The 27,229-nt window shown below is 36.6% G+C and overlaps 1 protein-coding gene and 1 pseudogene across 3 annotated transcripts in view; one reads left to right on the top strand and one right to left on the bottom strand.

The window, feature by feature from the left end:
• LOC110212570 (desmocollin-2-like) overlaps window positions 1–27,229 on the bottom strand; it is a 65,763-nt gene that overhangs the window by 7,183 nt on the left and 31,351 nt on the right. For all 3 annotated transcript variants that reach the window (XM_078153446.1, XM_020992579.2, XM_020992578.2), the window contains exons 8-14: window positions 26,997–27,131; window positions 26,352–26,537; window positions 20,531–20,778; window positions 16,660–16,802; window positions 10,482–10,706; window positions 7,080–7,307; window positions 5,378–5,502 (exon numbers count right to left, since the gene is read on the bottom strand). In XM_078153446.1, coding sequence (XP_078009572.1) covers window positions 5,378–5,502; window positions 7,080–7,307; window positions 10,482–10,706; window positions 16,660–16,802; window positions 20,531–20,778; window positions 26,352–26,537; window positions 26,997–27,131 — 1,290 coding nt within the window. The remainder of the gene's footprint in view (window positions 1–5,377; window positions 5,503–7,079; window positions 7,308–10,481; window positions 10,707–16,659; window positions 16,803–20,530; window positions 20,779–26,351; window positions 26,538–26,996; window positions 27,132–27,229) is intronic.
• LOC144457194 (ran guanine nucleotide release factor pseudogene) lies at window positions 9,424–10,171 on the top strand (annotated as a pseudogene).

The following is a 27,229-nucleotide window of genomic DNA, read 5'->3' as shown; positions in this document are numbered from 1 at the left end:
ATGTAATGACAAATAAACTCCACAAACTAATTCTTCTCTTTCTTTCAGTAATACAAACATTCAAGTAGGTATGAAACCTTGGGCAGCCTCTTTGAGCCCTTTCTTTCCTTTAACCCTCAGATCTCCACTAATCACCAAGACATGTCAGTTCTTCATTTGAAACTTCTCACATCTGTGTCTAATCTCTTGTAAAATCCTGCTGACACAAGAAAGAGAAAGTAATTGACTGAAGATAGGTTAAAGGGCAGAAATACTCAATTCTGATTTTGTTTCTGTGTTCTGTACCAAGGAGAATGATCAGTATATCAAGTTGGGCCTAACAGAAGATTAGCCACAATGACAGAGAAAAGATAGGGACTCACCTGAGTTCTCTCCCAAACTTCTCCAACTGCCTTTAAATAATGCTTTAAAAGAAATTCTAGAGTAGCAGAACCCACAAAAGGATGTAGTGAAACAATTTTCCAGGCTAAGACAACTTAGAAGTTCAGTAGAAAAGGTTTGTTGCACCAGGGTGAGAGTAGAATGCAGACCAGCACAGACTGGGCCCCAGAAAATGAGGAGCAGGCCTTGGAGGTGACCAGCAGTGGTGGTTTCCAGACCTCTCAGCTCACAGATGGTAAGGGGGTAAGACAACTGGTCAAAAGGTGATTACAGGGGTCCCTTTGCTGGTACTGTTGCATTGCCCATACTTGGATCTGGGTCACAATCCTAGGTATCAGTCTTGGGGCAAAGAGAAGCACTTGCACACCAGAGTTTGTGGCCACAGGGGAGCCAGTACCTGGTCACAGTTCCAGGGTGGAAAACAGTGTTTATGGTTACTCACAGACTGGTGCACAGTACAGGAGAGTAACAAACACATCTCTCCCTAGATCATACCAACCTGGAAGAACCAAAAACTTATAAGTTCCCAGAATTACCTCTAAAAACAGCTGCACCACAAAACCCAAAGCTTAGGACAGTGTCTCTTCCATTCTGGAAGCAGGGCCCCACTTTAGCATAGAGTTAAAAGTCAACAAATAGGCTGGAAAATTAGCAAACAGCAAAAAAAAGAGATCCTGACTACAGAAAGTTACCGGGGCAGCTAGGTGGTACAGTGGATAGAGCACCAACCCTGGATTCAGGAGGACCTGAGTTTAAATCCGGCCTCAGACACATAACACTCACTAGCTGTGTGACTCTGGGCAAGTCACTTAACCCCAATTGACTCAAAAAGAAAAAAGTTACTATGGTGACAGGGAAGATCAAAACAGAAACTCAGAAGAGATAACAAAGTCAAGATTCTTACATCCAAAGCCTCAAAGGAAAACATGAATTGGCCCTAGGCCATGAGGGAGCTCAAAAAAAGGATTTTAAAAGTCAAGAGAGGTAGAAGAAAAATTATTAAGAGATATGAGAGTGATGCAAGAAAATCATGAAAAAAGAATCAACAGCTTGGTAAAGGAAGCACAAAAAAAAATACTGAAGAAAACAACACCTTAAAAAACAGAATAGGGCAAATCTAAAAGAAGCACAAAAATCCAATGAAGAAAAGAATGCCTTGAAAAGCAGAATTGGGCAAATGGAAAAGGAGGTACAAAAGCTCACTGAAGAAAATAATGCCTTAGAAATTAGAATTGGGCAAGTGGAAGCTAATGACTTTATGAGACACCAAGAAACAATAAAACAAAATCAAAAGAATGAGAAAAATAGAAGACAACGTAAAACATCTCATTGGGAAAACAACTGAGCCGGAAGATAAATCAAGGAGAGATATTGTTAAAAAATTACTAGACTATCTGAAAGACATCATCATTCATGAAATTGTCAAGGAAAACTGCCCTGATATTTTAGAACCAGAGGGTAAAATAGAAATTGAAAGAATCCACCAATCACCTCCTAAAAGAGATCCCAAAAGAAAACTCTTAGGAATATTGTAGTCAAATTCCAGAGTTCTCAGGTTAAGAAGTAAATACCACAAGCAACCAAAAAAGAAACAATTCAAATATTGTGGAGCCACAGTCAGGATAACACAAGATTTAACAGCTTCCAAGTTAAAGGATTGGAGGGCTTGGATTACAACATTCTGGAGGGCAAAAGAGCTAGGATTACAACCAAGAATCATCTACCAAAAAAAACTGAGTATGATCCTTCAGGGGGAAAAAATGGACACTCAATTAAAAAGAAGACTTCTAAGCCCTCCTGATGAAAAGACCAGAGCTGAATAGAACATTTGACTTTCAAATGCAAGACTCAAAAGAAGCATAAAAAGGTAAACAGGAAAGAGAAATCATGAGGTATTCAATAAGGTTAAAATGTTTATATTTCTATATGGGAAAAAGAAATTTATAACTCCTAAAAACTTTCTTATTACCAGGGCAGTTAGAAGGAGTACACATAGAAAGCACGATGTGAATTGAATATGATGGAATGATTATCTTTAAAAAATTAAAGGGTGAGAAAGAAGAATACAATGGGAGAAACAGAAAGGTAAAGGTGGAATGGGATAAATTATCTGGCATAAAAGAGGTATAAAAGAGATTTTACAGTGGAGGGGAAGATGCAGGAAAGGTGGAGGGGAGCTCATGAACCAAATTCTCATCAAAACTGACTCAAAGAGGGAATAGTATATATACTCAGTTGAGTGTAGAAATCTATCTTAGCATATAGTAAAGTAGGAAGGGAAGGGGGTAAGAAAGGGGGGTAATAGAAGGCAGGGCACATTGGGGAAGGTAAAAGTCAGAAGCAAAACACTTTTGAGAATGGACAGAGTGAAAGGAGAGAGTAGGATAAACAGAGGGGAAATAAGATGGAGGGAAATACATAGTAATCATTACTGTGAAAAAAAATTTACAGCAAGTGTCTCTGATAAAGACATCATTTCTTAAATATATAGAAAACTGAGTCAAATTTATAGAATTAAGTTCCATTCCTCAATTGACACATTGTCAAATGATACGAAAAGACAGTTTTCAGAAAAAGTAATCAAAACTATCTATAGTCATGTGAAAAAATGCTCTAAATCACTATAGATTAGAGAAGTGCAAATTAAAACAACTCTGAGCTACCACCACATACCAATAAGATTGGCTAATATGACATAAAAAGAAAATGACAAATGCTGGAGGAGATGTGGGAAAATTAACACACATGCACTATTAGTAAAGTTGAATATTGATTCAACCATTCTGGAGAGCAATTTGAAAGTATGCCCAAAGGGCTGTAAAACCATGCAAACCTGTTGATTCAGCAATACCACTAGTAGGTGTGTATTCCAAAGAGATTTAAAAAAAAAAAAGGAAAAGAATGCATAGGTACAAAAATATTTATAGCAGCTCTTTTCATGGTGGCAAAGAATTGGAAATTGAGAGGATGTCCATCAACTGGGGAAATGGATGAACAAATTGTTGTATATGGTTGTGATGAAACACTATTGTGCTATAAGAAATGACAATCAGGATGCTCTCAGAAAAAAAAACTAGAAAGAATTACATGAACTGATGCAAAGTGGAATGAGCAGAACCAGGAGAACATTGTACAGGGTAACAGCAATATCGTATGATGATCTATTGTGAATAGCTTAGCTATTGTCAGCAACACAATGGTGTAAGACAATTATGAAGGACTTAAAATGAAAGGTGCTGGCCCTCTCCAGAGAAAGAACTGGTGGACCCTGAATGTAGATCAAAGATACCTTTTCTTTCATTTTCCTTGGGTTTTTTGTCTGTTTTCTTTCACAGCATAGCTTACACAGAAATGGGTTTTGCATAACTACACATATAATCTATGTCAAATTGCTTGGCAAATTTAGTTGATAAATATTGTATGTGTTCTGACTACTCCATCTACCAGCCATTTTCTCCCTACCTCTTCTCAGGCTTCCCTACTCCCTGAGACACAACAATATTGAAATAAGGCCAATTAATAACCCTACAATGCCTCTAAAAGTTCAATTGAAAGGAAAAGTCAATGGGTGGAGCAAACTTCATTGTTGTCTTATTTTAAGAAATTGCCACACTCATTCCAGCATTCAGCAACCACTACGTTTATCATTCAGCAGACATCAACACTGAGGCAAGACCTTATACCAGCAAAAAGATTATGACTGACCCAATGCTCAGGTGATAGTTAGTATTTTTTACAATAAAGTATTTTTTAATTAGAGTATGTACCTTGTTTTTAGACATAATACTATTGTACACTTAATAGACTACATTATAGTATGAATATAACTTTTATATGCACTGGGGAAGCAAACAATTCATATGACTTACTTCATTGTGAGAATCACTTTATTGTTGATGGTCTGGAACCGAACTTTCAATATCTCCAAGGTATGCCCATACACAGTCCTACCTTCCTTCACTGAACTCTTTGCACATTCATTCGCCTTACAGCATTCAATCATACATTCATTGCCTCATGTTGACATTCCCTAGTTTCATGATGATACAACCTGTATCTCCATGTAAGTTTAAAAATCCATGAAAGTAGAAAGTATGTTTCATGTTTCTTTTGTACCACTGATAGCATGTAGTACTGTCCTGATCATATAGTAGGTATTCAATAAACATATATTTTATTATATAGGAGATGCTTTGAATCCTATAAGAAAAAAGGCTATATACTCATATGTATGCCATCTCTTATCATGTGTTATTAGGGAATTTGGGAAGGGTTGTCCTATGTTTAAAGAGAAGGGTGAAAGGACTTAAAAAGACATTTCTAGGATAAATGAACCATAAAGAGTTCAATTTTCCCTGAAACGCTTTCTGCCAGTAGAATGAACAAAGTAAATTAAGCGCTTTTTTTAAAATAGAAAGGTATCATTATCATCTGGTCAACAATCAGACAAAACATGTTCAGCTCTTTTACCTAAAACACTTTTATTGCTTAAGAAGACACAATCCCAAGTAGTAGGTTTAAAATCATAAGCACGGAAAGTTTCCCTCAAAATTACCTTATATCCTATTATGTATATGTGTTTTATATACCTATATATCTATATGTTGGTTTCCCAAGCTACATGGTAAGCTCCTTGAGAGCAGAGACTATTTTCACCCTTTTCTTTGTATTTTTCTTTGGCCCTAGCATACAGAATGTACTTAATAAGTGCTTACTGATAGATTGATTACAGTAGAAAACTGATTAGTAATGTCTCTTAATTATGCCACTGCAACTATGTCAAAATTTAATGCTGTCATCAACAAATGCTTTCCGAATATTCTTCTGTTATCTAACAAGGCACCCGATGCTATTAAAAAAAAATTTTACTGACATCAAAATTTCTTTATGGGAAGAAGCAAAGTCTTACATCATCATCATCATCATCATCATCATCATCATTATCAAAACAATCCATTCATGATTAAAGATTTGTTCCTAAAAGCACATTACTTACCACTCTGTCATCTCCAGGAGCTTCTGTGTTTGATATAATTAAATTTTGCTGAGCCATGTCATCAGGAAAAGGTTTTTTTACTTTTGAGGGACTCCAAATTCCACAGACTAAGGTGAATAAGACACCTAGGTGAGGAACAGAATCATTTGAGTTTAATATGCAAAACAGGAAGTACAGGGTATGTATAGTGATTATTTGTTCAGCTGATTATTTTAGATCCTTGTATCAATTCTTCATTTTTCCACTTATGAATTAACTGGATACGATTGAAGAATATCATCAAGTGCGGTTTTTTTTTGGGGGGGGTAGGCAATGGGGTTAAATGACTTGCCCAGGGTCACACAGCTAGTTAAGTGTTATGTGTCTGAGGCTGGATTTGAACTCAGGTCTTCCTGAATCCAGGGCCAGTGCTCTATCCACTGTATCACCTAGCTGCCCCTTCAAGTGTGTTTTAAGTGGTTTCTTTCAGCCACTCCAAATTGACCAAACCCAAGCTAACTTAGGTTTCAAAATCCGCAGTCCAATGTATTTACATGAATTTAAGCATTCTCTCATAGAACCGAAGTCTAATAGAACCTCCACAAGAAAAAGGATATAAACTTAGGGCAGCATATAAAATTTACACTCTTCACAATTTCTATTTAGGGAAGAGGTTTTTTTCCCCCCAAATATCCTAATGAATACAAAAAGTATAAATTGTTTCTATGCATACAAGGCAAAGAAAGATCATTCTATCCTGAATAAATGTTCTTGATCTATCTCTTCATTAAAAAATACTACATCATTTCTCCACTGTTAAAGATTTAAGTTCTATGTCAAATCTTTATATGGCTGCAAAATACAAAAGGATCAAATTATACATTTCTATTAATACATGGTGTCCCTAAAGTTTTAGTGCATTTTAAAGCTTTAATAGCATAACCATGCACTAAGACTTCTGAGATACCCTATACATATTTAATATATACTCACATTTTAAAAGAAAAATGTAATTGCTTTTCATGGAGTCCTACTCTGTTGCCTCCTTGTGGTATAAGATAAAACTAGGCTCTCAAAGAATAGGAAAATAGAGCTTAATCTCTGATAGATTCTACTATTCTGGAGAGTCTTCAAGCAGACACCTAACAATGGTCTGAGCTCTGCATTCTGAGGACCAACCTAGTTAAGCAGAAAGGAGCTTATCATCAAGTAAGCTGATTACTTAGTGATAATTTTTTTTTGCTATAGAAACCAGTGAAATGGAGAAAAACACAAATTACATTTATGCATATGTATATGTATCCCCGTGTATGGAACTCAACACAAGCAAAGCCAAAGTGATAACATTTTTGAAGGCCTTATATAATGGTGATTTTCATCCTGGTTCCTAAATATTAGTATAAAAGATATTTACTTAAAAGTTGTACAGTGCAAAGAGGAGGAGCCTTGCAATTAGAAGCCCTGGACTCAATCCTCAGCTCTATCACCTGCTAGCAGCCCGACCTTTAGAAAGTCGCCATTTCTAAAGGTCCAGATTTATCACTGATAAAAGTGGTATGATTTTCCCTCACAGGGTTGATGTGAGGAAGATCATTTGTAAAATATAAAGCCCTATATTCTGATAGTATGTCATTGTCACAGAATCTCTGGGTTTGAAGGAATCTCAGAGACCATCTAGTCCAACCAGCATCATTATTATGTTCAACTAAACAAAAAGACTTACAAAATAGTAATGCTACACCCAATAATATTGCAAGGATGGCCCATGTGCCCAGTCTTGTGTCTGGATACACTGCTTTCTCAAATTTACATTGTTCTGGATGAATACAATCACAGAGATTAACATGCAACATCTTTGTTGATGACATTCCGTGTCTATCACTCACAGTGATAGGAATGGAATATTTTCCAAATTGAGCATTATTCTGATATGAAAGACGTGCAGATGTATCTGAAAGAAAATAAAAAGCCACAGTTACATTCACTGTTGCTCATCCTTTTATCACTCTATATTTTTCATCACAATTGTCTATAATCAGACCCCTGTTGAGCTGTGTCATCATTCAATGACTTTTATTGAGTGCTTAACCTATATAACTCATTTTCCTAGGCAATAAGGTATAGAGAGGAGAATAAGGCACAGTCTCTGCCTGCAGGGAGTTTAGACTCTAAGAAGAGAAATGAAACAAAGGCAAAAATAACAGTAATACAAAATAAAGTATGCCAAGTACATAGAAGAGGTGCAAATAAATAAGCCTTAGGAGAAATTTAAGAAACTTCTGGCCAGTGGTAGGTCACAAGAAAATTCCATGGAGAAAATGGTAATTGAGCTGGGCCATTAAAAATACATAGTTTTTCTAATAGGTAAACATTAGGGATGGGGAAGAGGAGTGAGAGAAGTGTATTTGAGGCATAGAAGATTTGATGAACATTGAATGAAGGTAGAAAATGAGAGGATGAAGTGAGGGATTAGTGATTCATGCAGTTTGCCAGGAAAGACTATGTGAAAGGATTGTCTGAGATAAGTCTAAAAAGGTGGATTGGAACTGGATTACAAGAATGTCTATAATATGACACTAAGGAATTTAGTCATTATTGGGTAGAAAATTGAGAAGCATGAGCAAAAGAATGATACAATAAAAACTATTTTAGTTAAATTTCCATAAATGCTTAAATCATAATATAACTGTCTTTACCTAGAACTCTAGCTACAAATAACTGCAAACAAAACAGTCTTATTTGTATCTTTCTATAGACTATCTCTGTGAAAATCTACTACTAAGCCCAAAATACCAACATTTCACCATATTTGTCTGCTAGAACAATCCATAGCTTTCAGCATGTTTAGAGAAATTAACAAAATACTGAGTACCTTTCAGTCTTGGAAAGTTTGCCACCAAAAATTGCATAAGTTGTTATTATATTCACATATTATGGCAAACATATTTTACTTTTCTAGATAACTTAGTATTAGAAAAATGACTATACTTCAGAGCTTCATTATTCAAAACTTCATTCTCATGTGATGAACACATGCATACATACACATGTGGGTTCGTATATATTTTGATATGTAGACATAGTTGACATTATCAAGGCTAGTTGTGATGTTGAAAACTCTGGCTTTATGCCATTAGAGAAATATAGCATCACATATTTGTTACCATCAATTGTTTTCAAGAATTTCACTCTAGATTATTCACTCATTCGTTACCTATAACTAAAAGATTCATAGGTTTCCATGAAATAGCTTTGTGATATTTTGGGTAACTCTGAAACAAATCATCAGAAACAATTTAAATATAATTCTTCATTCTGTGCTACTGATAATGATTTTGGAGATATGCTGATATAGAATGGCAACTAATATTAAATAAGGGCAATAAAGTAGTTTACTACCTTGGAAAGTGATTAACAACTAATACTTGCCACTGGTTAAGTTCTAAAAGAACTGGAAGTTTAGGCAGAAACTATGCGAATAGTTTAGCTATGGCTGATATTCTAAGAAAAATCAAAGAATTTTAGCATTTGCATGGATTAGGAGGTTATCAAGTCCAACCCATATCTGAAAAGGAAAATCTTCCACAAAATCCTTGACGAGTACTAAGTCAAACCTTCAAATCACTAGTGCTAGGAAACTGCAAGGCAGCCCATTCTACTTTAAGACAGCTCATATTTTTAGGAGTTTTTCCTTGACATTTAACAAAAATTATCCATGGAAACTTCTACCCATCGCTCCTAATTTTGTTCTCTGTGACCAAGGGTGGGGTGGGGAACAAGTCTAATCCCTCTTTCATATAACAGTACCTCAAACACCAAAACCAGAATTCATCTCTCCCTCTACAGCCTATCCTCTTTCTGTCTTTTCTGTTATTGCTGAGACCACCACTATTTCAGCACACAGTCAGTTACCTAGGTGTCAGCCTTGCCTCTCCATACTCAAACTCATACTCAATTCATTATCAAATCTTGTCATTTCTACCTTTATGATATCTCCTATATGTCCTGTTATTTGCACTTGTACAGCCAAAACCCTGGTGCTTCATCATCTTCCATTAACTATTGTAATGGGGACCAAGGACGCTGGTGGGGGAAGGGGCAGGAAATGCATCATCACTCCCCCTTACACCTTTTACTTTCTCTCTCTGCTCCCTTACAGACCCTTCTATGAAGTCCACATGAAACCATCCGCCGTTCGCTGAGCCTTCTCCATCACCCTTCCCCCACGGGCTCTGGACTGATTTCCGGCAGGTACGGGACAACCAGGGAGTTTTCTGCCGGAGCAGAGTCTCCTCGTGGAACTGCTGGAGCTTCAGGCCCACAAGTAAGGAGAAGCGGCAGGGTGGTACCACTTCGAGGCCCTGGGAGGGGTGCAAGGGTCAGGGGGCAAGCAAGCAGAGGCTGTACAGCCCCTCTCCTCCCACACTTTGTCCCTTCGGGGCTTCCGGGATGCCTGGGTCCTCTGCGGTCGGCAGCATATGGCCAAGGAAAATGAGGCTGATGAAGAGGATGTGATCTTACACCTGGCACTGTTCCAATTGCCCCCAATATCAGACTGACTTTCAACCAGCCTGTCTCTGGCAGCAGGCCAGCCCATGGACATGAAGCCCAGGGCCTCCCACCCTGGACCCTGGTTGACTTTGAAAGGCTAGTGACTTCCTGACGCTTCTTGACCCCAGCATCTTTGGTGCCCGGAAAAGATCCCGAACTGCCCTCTGCTGCTGGCGTCTGAATGTCTGGATTCCCCAACAGAAGCAAGGGGTTGATAGTTGGCATTCCCCCCCCCATATCTCTGCTGCACATACACAGACATAAGGCACCACCTTTGCAGAAATAAACTTGCTTTATAGCAAAAAAAAAAAAAAAGAAAAGAAAAGAAACTGCTATTGCAATGGACCTCTGGTTGATTTCCCTGCCTCAAATCTTTCCCCACCTTAACCTATCTTCTACTCAGAAGCCCAAGTTTAGTTCTGAACATACATCTGTGTGTGTCTGTCTGTCTCTATCTCTGTCTCTCTCTCCCTTTCCTGTATGTTTCCTGAGACCAGAATCTGTGTTGTACCTCTCTTTATACTCAACACATCAGGCTTCTAGTAAGCATGAAATTGAGTTGTAGATCATGTACCATTCAGTCTGGTGATTGTCCATATTTTCTGGATTTCAGGAGAACCACGTCCTAATTTGAAATCAAACGGAGGCCCATTTATGGGATCATCAGGATCAACAGCAACGACTGTTGTATGTACCATCTTTGGTTTGCAAAGTACTATATTCTCTTCAAGGATGACTGGAGCATTGTCATTCACATCTTCAAGGATAATTCCAAGGGTACCAGTACATGTTTTACCATCTAGGAAAATTAGAGAAAATGTCAATGTAGCTTTTACTCTTGTATTCATTCCTGGTGGTAATCAGCTTCCATTTTAAATCCTAATCACCTAGAATCTTAAACCTTTTATTTCATCTGGGAGCTTGTATCCCACCCCCCACTCTCACTTTTATCTTATGCAGCTGTTTGTGTCTCCACAGAGTAACAAGACTTTATGAAAAGAAACAAAGACTTAGATGATAATGCAGTAAACACATTAGTTATATAAATTTAAAATATATCATTTGAGTTGACCACTATTCTAAATCACTTCAACTTTTACCACTGAAGTAGCTACTTTCTGATTGAGTGGTGAAGGAAACTAGCAAGGACATTATAGCAATATATCACAAGGATCATACACTATAACCAGCTGGAGTTTACAGTAGGAATGTAGGACTGGTTCAATATTAGGAAAACTATCAGCATAATTGACCATATCAATGACAAAACCAACAGAAATCATATGATTGTCCCAACAAATGTGGAAAAAAACCTTTGAGAAAATACAATACCCATTCCTATTAAAAACACAAGAGAATATAGGAATAAATTGAGCTTACCTTAAAACGATAAGTAATATTTATCTAAAAGCACCAGCAAGCATTACTTGTAATGGGGATAAACTAGAAGCCTTCTTAATAAAATCAGGGGTGAAGCAAGATGCCCATTATCACCACTATTATTCAATATTGTACTAGAAATGCTTAGCTATAGCAATAGGAGAAGAAAAAGAAATTGAAGAAATTAGAAGAGGCAATGAGGAAACAAAACTATCATTCTTTGCAGATGATATGGTGGTATACTTGGAGAATCCTAGGGACTCAACTAAAAAAGCTGTTTGAAATAATTAACAACTTTAGCAAATTTGCAGGACACAAAATAAACCCACTTAAATTGTCATATTTCTATATATTACCAACAAGGTTCAGAAGTAAGAAATAGAAAGAGAAATTCCATTAAAATAGCTACAGACAATATAAAATACTTGGGAGGCTACCTGCCAAGACAGATCCAAGAACTATATGAACATAATTACAAAACTTTTTTTTACACAAAGTCAGATCTAAACATTTAGGGGAAAAAGTAATAATTGTTGAGAGGTAGACCAAGACAATATAATAAAAATAACAAATATGTCTAAATCTACTTATTCAGTGCCAAACCAACCAAATTACCAAAAAAATTATTTTATAGAGCTAGAAAAAATAATAACAAAATTCATCTGGAAGAACAAAAAATCAAGAATATCAAGGGAATCAATTAAAAAATATTAAAGAAGGTGGCCTGGCAATACCTAGCAAAACAAGCTGGTATGGGCTAAGAAAGAGAGTGGTGGATCAGTAGAATAGATTACATACGCAATACACAATAGTAAATGACCACAGTAATCTAGTGTTTGATAAACCCAAAGATTCAAGCTTTTGGGACAAAAACTCATTATTTGACAAAAAACTGCTGGGAAAACTGGAAAAGAAACCAGGTATAGACCAACATCTCACACTATATACCAAGTTAAATTAAAATGTGTATATGATTTAGACATAAAGAGTAATAAGCAAATTAGCAGAGCATGGAATAGTGTACCTATCAGATCTATAGATAAGATTTAGGACCAAACAAGAGAGCATTACAAAATGTAAAATGGATCATTTTGATTATATAAAATTTAAAAGTTTTTGCACTAACATAACTAATGCAACCAAAATTAGAAGGAAAGCAGAAAACTGTCTCTGATAAAGGACTTACTTCTCAAATAAGTAGAGAACTGATTCAAATTTATAAGAACACAAGCCATTGCCTAATTGATAAATAATCAAAGGATATAAACAGAAAGTTTTTAAACAAAGAAAGCAAAGCTCTCTATAGTTATATTAAAAAAAAACTCTAAGCCAGTATTAATTAGAGAAATGCAAATAAAACAACTCTGAGGTACCACCTCACACCTTTCAGATTGCCTAATATGAGAGAAAAGGAAAAATGATCAATTCTGAAGGGGATGTGGGAGAACTGAGACACATGCACTATTGGTGAAGCTGTAAACTGATCTAATCATTCTGGAGAAAAATTTGGAACTATGTCCAAAGGGCTATAAAGCTGTGCATATCCTTTGATCCACTTCTAGGTCTATATCCCAAAGACATTTTTTAAAAAAGGGAAAAGGACCTATCTGCACAAAAATATTTATAGCAGTTCTTTTCATGGTAGCAAACAATTGGAAATTAAGGGGATGCCCATCAGTTGAGGAATGGTTGAACAAGTTGTGGTATATGATTGTAACGGAATAGTATTGTGTTATAAGAAAAGACAAGCAGAATGGCTTAAAAAAAAAACCCTGGAAAGATGTGCACATGAACTAATACAAAGTAAAGAGATCATAACCAGAAAAAAACATTGTATATAGTAGCAGCATTATTGTACAATGAAGAACTATAAATGACTTGGGTATTTTCAGCAGTGCAAGGATTCAAGACAATCCCAAAAAACTCATGATGAAAAATGCAATTCACCTCCAAGAAAGAACTTATGTTGTCTGAATACATCCTGAAGCATACCATTTTTCTCTTCTCTTTACTTTTCCTTCTTTTTTTTCTTCTTTCTTTCTTTTTGAGTCTTCTTGCACAAAATGACTAACATGGAAATGTTTTACATGATTTCACATGTATAATCTATATCAGATTGCCTACCCCTCAGAGAGGGTGAAGGGGAGGGAGGGATAGAATTTGGAACTCAAAACTTTAAAAAAAGAATGTAAAAATTATTTTTACATTGTAATTGGGGAAAATGTTTTTAAAAGAATTTTGAAGGAATACAAGCACATTTGGGGAATTAGAGGGAATGCCCCTATAATTCAAAATTCTTGTTTGAGCCTACCAATATCCCCCCCCCAAAAAAAATCCTCTTTTTGTCAGAACTTATTAAAGGCAATACTGAAGTTTATTTTGAACACTTTGTTCTGTTTTTTCCATTTCTACAAGCATTGTTAATAGGCACTTAAATGAACAACAGGAAGCCCATGGCCAGAGGGTGCCCTGGAAAAGCAAGTAATTTTGAAGATTAGTCTATAGCTGACCATTACCCTGGATAGGTGACACCTCATTTAGGATAATAACAATCTAAAAAGGTCTGCAAAGTAGTTAATAAACTGCTATGGATACTGTATTTTCTCTTCACCTTGCTGGTCTACTGAGATACAAATTACTTCCACATACTGTATAAAAGATATGTTTATGTAGTAATTCACTTCATAGGAGTAGAAGTACAGTATAAAAGCCCAGGATAAGTTTTAAATAATGTCAGGGATGGGAGTAGGAGAGGAAAAAAGGAGAAGATGGCATAGCTTCTATGGTGAAGTCATAGCTTTGGAAATAATAAGTGGTTTAGAGTTATGTCTCCTTATTTCCTTTTATCTTTTTTAATATAATACATGTAAAATGATGTATAAAATGTAAAACATTATAGGATGGTTGACTATAAAACATGTCAGGATATGCCTTATTATCAACACTTTTAAATGTGGGAAAATGTACATTTAAACTGCAATGTTCTTTTATTTTCAGTAGGCAACAAGTTGGTAGATGTTTCCCCACTCTGAAGTTCATTATACCAATGAAGTCACAGATCCAGTCCCCTATCCAGTTGCTATCTCTATTCAACAAGGTAGTGGAATATCTGCTAAGAAATATGAGCAGTCTTCTCATTTTGAGTCTTTAGTTTAACTATGCCTTTCATCCATAATCATGAGAAGGAACATTCTAAAGTAGTGTTTCTTAACCTAGGTCTACAAAACCATAGGTAGATTTCAAAGTTTATGGGGATGGGGAGGAGCTTGGACTTGGATCAGAAAAAAATTATATCTTTATTTTCACTGACCATTGGTTTTCTTTGCAATCCTTTGCATTTTATTTTGTCCATTTAAAAACACTATTCTACACCGGCCCTGAAGTCAGGAGGACCTGAGCTCAAATTCGGCCTCAGACCAAACGCTTGACACTTACTAGCTGTGTGACCCTTGGCAAGTTACTTCGCCCTGCCTAAAAAAAAATAAATTAAAAAAAAAGCGCTATTCTAACAAGGGGTCCATAGGCTTCACTATATTAGCAAAGAAGGTCTATGACGCACAAAAAGGTTAAGAATCTCTGTTAGGATGAAACCAGCCAGTAAACAATTAAGTGCAAAGCATTACATAGGACAATAGATAGCAATTTTCTTACTATCTTTTATCTGAAAAGTTTGTTATACCAGAAAGAAGATACCTTTTCAACTTAGTTTGCTGGCCGAAGTATAGAGAGAAAAAGCACTACAAGCTTTTAAAACACAGCTAATTAAAAGGAGAAAACTTTTTAAGCTAAAAAAATTCTTGTTTTCATTTCAAAAAGAAGTGACTTTATAAATCAAGGAATCAATTAACATTTATTAAGCACCTACTATGTGCAAGACATTGTGCTAAGCACTGGCAATATAGAAAGTGGCAAAAGACAGTCCCTACCATCAGAGAATGTACAATCTAATAGGAGAGACAACATGTAAATATATACAAAGCAAGAATATTAAATCTAAAATTTTAGTACAATTCATATTTTTATTCTTTATCTTCATCAAATGTAATTGTTTATATAATGTTTGTTTTCAAATGACTCCACCATGAACATATAAAATGTTTTACTTGGGGTGAGGGTGATAATTTTTATAAGGATCAGAAAGAAAAAAAATGGATCATATATTCATTTAGAAAATAAAAGCTAAAAAAAAAGAATTAAGCCCTGGTTTGCTTTTCCTAATCATGTCATGCTTTTACTGTGTTAATGAAAACAAAATCAACTCCACTGATATTTGATGTTAAACTACCTCATCACTTTCAGGATCCTTGCTTTCATCCAAATGATTCCTCCCACCATACAAATGCCAATTTCTCTCCATCACATCTAAGTACCACAGTAGATTTTCACATGTTACAATTTCCAAAAGTATGAATCATTAAATGTCCTCTGGGCCTCAGTTTCATCATCTATAAAATGTAGGAGTTTGACTATGACCAAGAATGACAAAAAATTTCTTATTCCAAAAAGTCTGTCTTAGATTAATGATGACAACATATGCATTCCCTCAACACTTGCCAGTTGAAGAGAAGGTAGCCTCAAAATACATGAGATAGTTCCCTAGGTATATTATACATATATGTGTGTGTATATACTCATATACATATACACACATTGTAACATAATGCATCACATATTATATGTGTGTATGCACATATGTATGTATAAGTATATCTTGTATATGTTATATATATATGCTATATTTACCTAATACATATATTAAAATTCAATACATATTTTTAATATTATTATATATTTCCCTAAGCTAATCCAAAAGAGAGGGCAGCTAGGTGTCACAGTGGATAGAGTACTAGGCCTGGACTCAGGAAGACTCATCTTCCTGAGTTCCAATCTGACCTTAGACATTGACTATGTGATTTGGGCAACTCATTTACCCCTGTTGACCTCAATTTTCTCATCTGTAAAATGAGCTGGAGAAGGAAATGGCAAACCACTCCAATATCTTTGCCAAGAAAATTTTTTATAGGGTAATGAAGAATCAGATATGACTGAAAATGACTGAACAACAAGAATCTAAAAGATGAACAATCTACACACAGATCATATTTTATCATATAAATCTTAGATGGGATATTTAATAGGGATAAAATTCAGCATATGAATTAGAAATGAGAAAAAGATACTTGTACATTATCAATAAATAAGGCTAACACAGAGCAAACATTAAGTTTCATTAGTCATAGAGAGTAAAGTATATAAACCCTAATTGGAAATTAATAATAAAAAGCAGTATAATAAGACTCAAATACACTTTGGATACCTGAGTTATGGCATCACTCTATGGTGATTCCTTTTCAATATTATAAATGTCTCACCTTTGTCTGTTGCAAGCACTGTAATGCTGTATACACCATTTTTAACAACCTCTGCTTCTCTGTCCATTTTTTTGGAAGTTATTATTGACCCTGAAGTTTCATCAATGGTGACCCATCCTTTGGGATCATTTAATTTCTTATACCTGTCAACAAGGAATCAAAAAATTTCATAAAACTCAAAAACTTGAAACATTCCAAAATGTAATATTGCTATTAAATTGCTTTCCTATTCCATTTTACAAATACATGGAAAGTATAATGGCATTACTGGTGAAGATGTGAGGAGAGGCATGATGAAGATGGGACTGGGATGCACCCCAGCACATCAGCAAGGGCAGGGACAGAGAATTAAAGGGACCATCATAAAAGACAGACGCTTTGGGGAGACAGGTTGCAGCAAACTGAGTGATCGGTTCTTCTAAACTATGTGTCATCTCATCCAGAACTGACTTTGAAGTTTGATTCTCTTTGTCCCTACAATTAATTGGTTTCACACCCACAACCCACCCATCTGAGATCTGTGTTCTTTGAACAAACCTTGGTTAGGGACCAAACTTGAACTTTTGCTTTCCACTTGCTCGGCCCTCCATTTAGAAACCACCTTTCTCCCCTGGAAGAGTATTGTTCTTCTGCCCAAGTTTTTTACTAATCCCTGGCACATGACATCCAGCCTTCCCCAGGTTGGGATACCACACTTAGTCTGACTCAGTACCTGAAGCTGTCAATGGCAGAGCTACTTGCTTGTCCCTTCTTTGGGAGACTCCAGAGCTACAACAAAATTTGACCCAAACACCAGAATAATTCACTATTTTGTGAGATGCATTTGCTACTGGTCCAGGAAGGGAGAAGTAAAATTTTAGTTTAGACAGAGGGTGGAGTCAGTAGACTTTAGATCTACACAGCACCAGGAACTCCCTTAGGTTCTTCCATTGAGCAGACAGTGGATCTCCCAAGGCTTCTAGGCCAGTGAAAAATTTTCATGGACCCCTACCCCTAAGGAGTCCATAGAGAATAAGCCAAGGTGACCTTTGTGGGTATCCTGACTAGCTGAGCAGGTTTTCTTCTGAGTCACTCCCTACCTGACCGAATTACCACCCTCTTCAAACCTTGTACAATGTAGACAGATTCCTTTAGAAGTTCAAAGGAAGTAGTGCACCCTTTACCATCTTAGAGTTAAAACAGCCAGGCAGCAGATTTACTGGCTTCAGGAGGAACAACTTGCTTCTGGGCCTTTAGGTCTGCTGGTCAGAAAATAACTTCTATTCACGAAAGGAGATATATCCATGGCCTACCTTGACTGCTTCTACTACTCCTAATAATAATACCTAACGTTTATACATCACTTACTATGCACCAGGCACTGTACTAAGCACTTTGCAAAATTATTATCTCATTTGATCCTAACAACAGTCCTGGAAGGTGCATACTATTGTTGTCCCCATTTTGCAGATGAGGAAACTAAGCCTAACAAGAAGTTAAATTACTTGTTCAGGATCACACAGCTAGGATGTATCTGAGGCAGGATTTGAACTCAAGTCTCCCAACTCTAAATCTAGCACTCTATCTCTACTCTGCCATGACAACCCAGGGCAATTTCAGACCTCTTGATAGCTCCATCAATGCCAGATCAATTGGGCAATACTATCAAGTAGATTCACTTTCACTGTGACTTATGTCCTGGACCATGAAAATGTGAAGGTAGAAGTACTGTCATGAAAAGCCAAATCCCAACTGGACCCTTATTATAGGCTATATCCACTAAACCTTAACAAATCAATTAGAATGCATCTGACAGAAGTGAAGGATACTTATAATTAGATTTGGTTATCCAACTTCCAATTGTTCATGGATAGGCCATACCTTAAGGATGGCTATTTTTTAATATCCAAAAGGGTCTTATACCTCCACTGTTGCCTAGATATATCCTGACTAGTGAAGCTTTATGTGTAAAGTGCTGTATTTTGCATGATGGCTCAGTATCAAGCCACAGGGATCATTCAAAACATTCTACCTGGTTGTCTATGAAAAGTCTATGTCTATGAAACTATGACATAACTAGGTAAATGCAACTGTGGCATGTTAGAATGTCAAACCAATATGTGCCCAAGCCAAGTAACTTGGGGCACAGGGATAGGGGAGCAATCTTGCTGTAATCTCTACCATTTCCTCCCAGTTCTAGGTGGTGGCAGCATTAAAATCTCATCATGGATTTGCCTTTGGTCCCAGACATAAGATGTCATTTTGACTTTAACCAAGATGCCTCATTTCTTCCCCTATGCTGGACTCTAGTCACAGCCAAACCCACCTGCCTTTTTCTGAAGAATATATGTATATGTGTGTGTGTGTGTGTGTGTGTGTGTATACTATACATATTTTACATGTTGTATATGTGTGTGTGTGTGTGTGTATATATGTGTATATGTGTGTGTGTATATGTTTGGGGTTTTGTTTTTGTTTTTGTTTTTTTGCTGGTTCCCTTTTCACATTACCTCAGACCAGCCATTATAGTTTCTCTCACATTTAACAACTACATGCTTTCATGACCCATTCGGAAAGGATTTACTTCTCCACTGCACTTTCCCTATTTTAATTGTCCTAAGAGGAACATGAATTGAATCCTGGAAATATCTCTACTACCACCTTTACTACCTATCAGAATGATTGTTCCACCCCAATTGTTATTAATATCATCTATTCATCTTCTTAGAACATACACTTCCATAAGAACTATGATTTCCACCATTATTGTCCACCCATCTACTCTATGCACTGCAGTTCCTAGGGATGTTGGAGGCCAAACATATAGCAAGAAAAGTGGTACATAAATGAGAATCTGACTACTATCACACCCCAAAGAAACCCATGACCAAGTCTGTCTATTTTCCCATAATCTCCACACCATCAGACTTCCCAAAAACTAATATAAAAGGCTATCTTCTCATCAATCAGTTTCTAATTCCAGGCTCATATTGGCTGTGGTTATTCTCCTCTTTCCATCACCCTTGTCCCTTTGGTCTAGCAAAATCACCTCATTAGTGAAATAAAGTTCTTTGAGGGGAGATATTTTTTAATCCCTTCATGAGAATGTGTGTACCCTTAGTGTCTAGCACAGTGGCTTTAATATAGTAGGTGTTTAATAAATATTTGTTCATTTGAATTCAGGTCCTTGACTGCTACAGTTAATTGGGTAAAGATTGGAAAACTATTGTGCAGATGATCATTACCTCACAGAGGCAGCGGGACAACTTGAGGATTTTGTGTACTGGCAATGGTACAGAACTGAAGAAAGGACATGGAAAGCAGCCCACAAAATGTACAAGCCATAGAAAGGGTAGAGACTTTTCCCCCAAGGCTATCCCAAACCACAGCAAGAAGTTTAGAGAGGTATGCTGACTGATGGAATGGTGTATGAGCTCATAGCATTCTTTCAGAGGATGAGTGAAGAGAAGACAGAGCTGACTCTGTGCCTATGACCCAGCTTTCTTATCAGTAAAGGGTAGGGTGGAGAATGCAAACAGCTGACATAAAAGACTTAAATTCAGGGAGGTGACTGTCTGTCTGACAAATGGTCAGTTTCTCTGACATGCCCTGTATGCTGCTTCCTCATCCACTACTAACGTCCTAACCTCAAGCTCCATTCCTAAAACCCGTTTTTCAACTGATTACAGTACTGGGAATTTCAGACCTCTGAAGAAACCCTAATAAGGACATGGCTTGACTTTTTATTTTATACTTTCTTGGCTCCTGACCCAGACCCTGTCTCTCTCCTCAGCAGGGGACTGCCCTTCCCCAGCCTCAGTGTTTGCCTAAGCCCTGGCCTTCACCCAGGCAGGACAGGACACTGTTTGTGTAGATAAGGACTTATTTGTACCTTATACCATTGCTGCTTCTGGTTTCTGTGTCCTGTGCTTTATACCCACTGGCTCTTGTCCCAACAGATACATTTTCCTTGATGCGAACACTTTGTGCGGCTGGGCTGCAATCTGGGCCTTCATCCTGATCTATTACATTTACAGTTACTGTAGCTGTGTTCATGCTCCGTATATCTCTAAGGAATGGGGCTTCATTGGTTGCACCAATTTCCAGTATCACCTTGTGATTTTCTTCATAGTTCAGTGGCTATAAAAGAACATTCATATCAGTTTAAATGTCCACATGACCTGTGGCCAGGTTAATGGTAACTATTCAATTTGGACAACAAATGTAATGTCATCAAAATAAGAAATATGAAAATCCTGTATCACAATTTTATTTGTGTGTGGGTATGGGTGTGTGTATCCCAAATCAGAAGACTATTGGATTATTTTTAAGGTGGCTTCAGTTCTACCTCCTATAAAAGCCTATGAAACTTATAATCCTCTGATATCTCTGTGGGGACGGAAGGAAGGAAGGAAGGAAGGAAGGAAGGAAGGAAGGAAGAAGGAAGGAAGGGAGGAAGGAAGGGAGGAAGGAAGGGAGGAAGGAAGGGAGGAAGGAAGGGAGGAGGGAGGAAGGGAGGGAGGGAGGGAGGGAGGGAGGGAGGGAGGGAGGGAGGAAGGGAGGAAGGAGGGAAGGAAGGGAGGGAGGAGGGAAGGAAGGGAGGAAGGAAGGAAGGAAGGAAGGAAGGAAAGGAGGAAGGAAGGAAGGAAGGAAGGAAGGAAGGGAGGAAGGAAGGGAGGAAGGAGGGAAGGAAGGAGGGAAGGAAGGAGGGAAGGAAGGAGGGAAGGAAGGAGGGAGGGAAGGAGGGAGGGAAGGAAGGAGGGAAGGAAGGTGGGAAGGAAGGAGGGAAGGAAGGAGGGAAGGAAGGAAGGAAAGAAGGAAGGAAGGAGGGAAAAAAAGAGTACAGTTGCTCCAAAAGGAATGACCAGAAATAGGTAGCTGTCATTTGTTTTGGTAAGTCTTGGGAGGTTCTCTGTTATGTCATGAACACATGCCCCAGAAAGACAGTAGCTTTATTGTTGTTATCAAGTTGACAAATAGCTGCCTTGACTCTGAACAGGGAAATCACCAATTACTACTGCTTCTAGTTTTCTCTAGCTGAAGGAGGCTCTAGCTAGCATCATATGCACACCCTAAACTATAATTCTTACAATGTGCTCTCTCTTTCTCCAACATGCATGAACAGCTTGTAAACACCGAAAAGTCCAAATTTTAGGGAGAAACAGTGTGACATTATGGGAGGCTGCTACTCAAATATAAGGAAGGTTAACTATGGCTAATCAATATTAAGGATATTATTTGTTTTAGAAAATTAAAGAAAACTCACAAGGAATTGTACTTTCAAAGTACTCTATACTTTTACAGAATTGAACCCTGTGTTCATGCTAGGAATGCTCTTCCTCCTCACCTTCACCTTCTGGCTTATTTCAAAATTCAGTACTAATCCACCTTCTTTAAATGGCCTTTCCCAGACCTCTCTCCTAGCCCCTCCCCCCCAATCATCCCTTGCCTCTGAAATTACTTCCCTTTTACATTATATGCATTTCGTACACATATAACTATTTGCATATTTTCTCCTCCATTAGAATATGACCTCTCTGAAGGCAAGGACTGTTTGTGGGTTGTTTTTTGTTGTTGTTGTTGTTGTTTTGTTTGTGCAGGGGCGCACGAGAACATGGATATTCTATGTTTCTGCCTTTCTTTGTATCTCCAGCACTATGTAGAGTGTCAGGCTCCTATTAAATGCTTGTTTATTGATTGTATACAGAATCCCTTTTCTTTTATCCCCTTAACTCTTTCCCAAGATACTTAAGCATTCAAGGAGTGTAGGAATTGGTGATTTACTGATAGACTAGAGCCAAAGGGTCAGAAGAGAATAATAGCAGGAGTAATTGGTGGAGATTTCTTTCTAAGTGATAACTGAGGCAATTATTTGTCAACCTGACAACAACAATAGAGATATCTATTGTCTCCCTGGGGTATGGGTCCATATGATAGAGAGTATTTCACAACTAATCAAAAACAAATGATAGCTACCTACATTTGGATATTCATATGAGCATAAAAGATACTTCAAAAAGGAACATAAAAAAATATCAGTAATTGTAAAGTCTTGGGTAAGAAACTGAAGACCACAGAAACACAGGTTGCATTTTTCTTGCTGCTGTCCACTGAAGGAAAGGGAGGCAGAAGAGAAAAACAAATTTGGAAAGAGGAACAGTCAGCTAAGAAGGTTATATCTGAGAATGGGATTTTTATTTCTGGATCATGGTTCATATATTTATTTATTATATATTTTTACATAAATATATATTTTTATTTATATATATAGTGCATATATTTTATATAAATATATGCTTATATATTTATTTATTATCTATTTGTTACATATTATATATTTATTATATATATTCATATATTTATTATATATATTTATATAACCAATACAGAGGTGACAATTTATTGACAATCGTAGATTACACCTAACAGAGTCTAATGATATTTGTCAAGTATCTTCCCCCCAAAAAGGGCTTTAAAATAAAAGTGATGGAGGATTAAGATGTCTGTGTATATCCTCCAAGTTAGATGGTTCAGAGAGTATCCACAAAGGAAAAAGAACAGTAACTGAGATACCCAGAAATTCACAGGAGAAAAATTCCAAGGAAAAGCACTAGTAGTATAAAACTCAGGACCTCAAACATTTATATGTAAATGCCTAAAGTTTAAGAAACAAAGAGAACTAAAGGTCTTAACAGAGGAAATAAAATTTGACTTCACAGATATCATTGGGACTTGGAGGGATGAAATCCATGCAGGGATCATAATTGTTTCAAAAGAAACAGAGTAGATAAAAGGGAGATGAGGTAACATTGTGTATTAATTAGATGAAAAAATCTAGGAACCAAAGGAGGGAAGCATGATGGGAGGCATTTGGTAAAGGAGAGAGATCAGAAAAAATGTACAAAAGATCAGAAGATAACAGAGGATTAATGTAAAAGCATGGCAAAAGTCCCATGAACTGTGTCAGAAGTGCTAAAGTTCACAATGAGCTGATGTTGGCAAGGGAAGCTTAAGAACAGATTATTTAATAGATAGTTGGTGAGTATCTAGAAAGGAAGTAGTGATTACAAAGAGTCAACCTGGTTTCATCAAAAATAGGCCATGCTAGGCTACCCTCATTTCCTTTTTTTGACAGGATTATTAAACTAGTAGATAAGGAAAATGCCTTGGTTATAGTTTGCTAATATTTTTTAGCAAATCTTTAAATAAAGTGTCACATTGTTCTTGTGGAGAAGATGGAGAGCCATAGAGTAGACACAATATAATTAGATGTATTCAGAACTGGTTAAATGACTGGATTCAAATAATAGTTGTTGCATGATAAGTCTCCAGTGGAGTTCCCCAGGGATCTGTGCTTGGTTCTATGCTATTCAGCATTTTTATCAATGACTTAAATAAAAGTATAAGTGGATATTTATCAACTGCATAGATGACACAAAGATGGGAAGAATAGTTAACACATCCAACAACAGTCAGGTTCCAAAAGGTTCATGACAGACTTAGAGCATTTTGGCTAAATCTTATAAAATAAAAATTCAATAGAAATAGATGGAAAGTCTTATAATTGGGTACCAAAAATCAATTTCATAAATACAAGATGGGAAAATATGCCTAGATAGCAGTTGTTGTTTAAAAAAAAAAAGATCTAGGGATTTTGAGTCATCAAAATGATGTTGCAACCAAAATTTAAAAAAAAAAAAAAAGCTAATATAATCTTGGGCTACTTTGAGAGAGGCACATTTTCCAGGGATAGGAAGTAAAAGTCCCATTGCATTCTTCCCTAATCAGATCCCATCTGGAGTACTGCATTTAGTTTTGAGCTCCACAGTTTAAAAAGAACATTGAGGGACTTCACAATGTCCAAGGAGCAACTAGGATGATACAAAGCTCTGAGTCTATGTCACATGAGGATCAATTGAAAAAAGAGGAATGTTTAGTCTGGAGAAATAAAGACTCAGAGAGAAGGAGAGGGGGATGGTAATAGTTTTAAAATATTTGCAGAGTATTCACGTGGTTGAGGGATTAGGTTTGTTCTGTTTGTTCTGAGAGGACAGAAGGAAGAGAAAAGAGAGGAAGTTGTAAAGAGGCAAATTTATACTTGACATCACAGCAAAACTTCCTTATAATTAGAGCTGTCCAAAAGTGGGAGGGACTGCCTCTACAAGTGGTGAGTACTCTTCCTCAGGGATCTTCAAGCAGAGGTTGGATATGGTATAGTAGAAATTCTTTTCAGGTTTGGGGTGGACTAGATGGCTGCTCAGTTCCTATGATTCCAGGATTTACTTAAAGTATGACAAAATTTAGAGGGTTAAATAAATGTTTGGTTCCAAACTTTGCCCACTGAGTATGTTCATGAAATGTGATCATTTCCTAATAGCATGGCCTTTTCAAGAAGCCAGAAACTCCTCTAAATATTGAATTCCACCAGATATGAAGAAGTAGAAACAGTCAAATACCAATGCTTATTTTTGCAATGCTATTGAAAATACAAAGACTAATTCAGAAATACAGGTATCGATGGGGGTTTTGTTTATGTTCTAAGAATCATTGGGTTTAGAGCAGGAGTCCTTAACAAGAGGTCCATGAACTTGGTTGAAAGAAAATAACACATTTATTATTTTCACTAACATCTAAATGAAATTTATCATTTTCTTCAATTATTTAAAAACATTATTCTGAAAAGTCTATAGGATTTATCAGACTACCAGGGTCCATCACATGCACACACACAAGACCTTCTGCTTTGGAGGAAGAAGGAGCCTTAGAGATCATCTAATCCAAGTCTCCTTTTACAGATGAAGAAATTTAGGCTCTTGGAGGCCAAATTACTTGATAAAGTTCATATAGCTAATCAGAGGCCAGACTAGAATCTGAAACCATGCTCCATGATTCTAAATTCAATGATTTTTCCACTGCTGTCATGCAGTCTCAGAAAATTATGTGAGAAAAGGCCATGACACTCTTCAGCAACAGAGGCTGCCAGCAACTTTGGGGATCTTAATAGAAGATTGGTTGAACCTTATTTCAGGTTGGGTGCTATAGCTACTCTTCCTTGATACCTTTGGTCAAAACTAAGAGAGTACTCTAGGAAATTTTCTGAAACCTAAATAAACTGATTTGGGAAACTCTTGCCCTGGCTTTTGAACTCTAGTAGTTTGGAATTCCATCAAGCTTCCCAGAAGGAAAGAAAAAATATGGTTTCCCTTTTACTTTGGAAACCCTTTTCTTCCTGCGTTAGCACTTGCAAAGCCTCAAAAGAATCAAGGCTTCCCAATTATGTATCCAAATCCTAAGGAAGCCTACTTAAAACTAGAAAATGTTTTCTGAATGTTCTCAATATTAACTGGAATAGTAAAATCACATTTCTTGAAACAAGTAATTATAACCTTAGAAGATATTCATGGATTCTACTTTTCTTGTCTATGTTAGATTGGATCAGTTGCTAAAACAGAAAACGCATGATTTAATTACATGAGTTAATGTCATATTGGCATAGTGATTCTGGCTCTGAAGCACTGGAAGTCATTAATTAAGATGAAAAGGTTCATGAACACATAGACTGGAGGAGTGCTTGTATGTGACTGAAAAGCACAGATTTTTACACTTTATCTAAACATTTGTTTTATTTCTATAAATGCCAAAGTTCATTTAAGTGAAGTCAATATGACAAGTTTTAGACTGTCCAAGCTATGATTTTTTTCTTTTTTTCTCACCTTAATAACAGATAAAACGCCTTCATTGGTCTGGGGGTCTGTCACAATCTGAAAATTTTTATTTCCATTGCCTTTTAAAATGGTATAATTAGCTCTCCAATTAGCAGTGTTAGGCAAATCCTTATCTTGTACAGCTATTCGCAAAATATTCATCTTCATTGTATTTTCCTCAACTGATGTTTCATACTGAAATAAATAAAATCTCATTAGTAATTTTCTTTACAAAGAGAGAAAGCTATGTTAAGGGCAGTGAAAGTTCTCCTCCCTCCCCCAACTCCAAGAGCACTTGATATCACAGTTTTCACAAATGATTTAAAACAAGGAATTCAAATGGTCAGGTCATTCAGGGTCATTTTTAAATAATGCATTTAGAGTAAAAATTAGTCTATATGACCAAAGAATACAACCTTCATGCTAATCAAAGTGATAAAGCAGTTTTCTTCTTATGTATGTCAGCCATCTAAGCTTTCTTTCATTTTACTTGGAAGAATTTTAATAAAGATACTACCCATTTTGTGATTTTGTGGTTGTTTTTCAGAAGTTAAACATTATATTAATTCAGATAACACAATTTGTGGTAAAAGAAAAATTAGATGTTTCAATTGGATGTAATACATTTTACATTAAACAAGTATAAGCACTTACCATAGGCTTTGTGAAAGTGGGAGCATGGTCATTTGCATCTTTTATTGAAATAATACAAGTTGATGTATTCATCAAACCAAAAAATTGACCATCCATATCCTGTACTTTCACTGTCAACTTGTATTTGCCTACTACCTGAAAGCAAAAATAAAAATTTAATTTTGGTGGGAAAAGCTAATGTTTGTTCATATTCTTAGACCATTTATCAATTGCAAAATGGGTCTGGTTTCTTA

This window comes from Phascolarctos cinereus, unplaced genomic scaffold (assembly GCF_003287225.1).
Source record: "Phascolarctos cinereus isolate Bilbo 61053 unplaced genomic scaffold, phaCin_HiC Scaffold_4;HRSCAF=312, whole genome shotgun sequence".
NCBI lineage: Eukaryota > Metazoa > Chordata > Mammalia > Diprotodontia > Phascolarctidae > Phascolarctos > Phascolarctos cinereus.
This window is presented reverse-complemented; position numbering and strand designations above follow the sequence as displayed.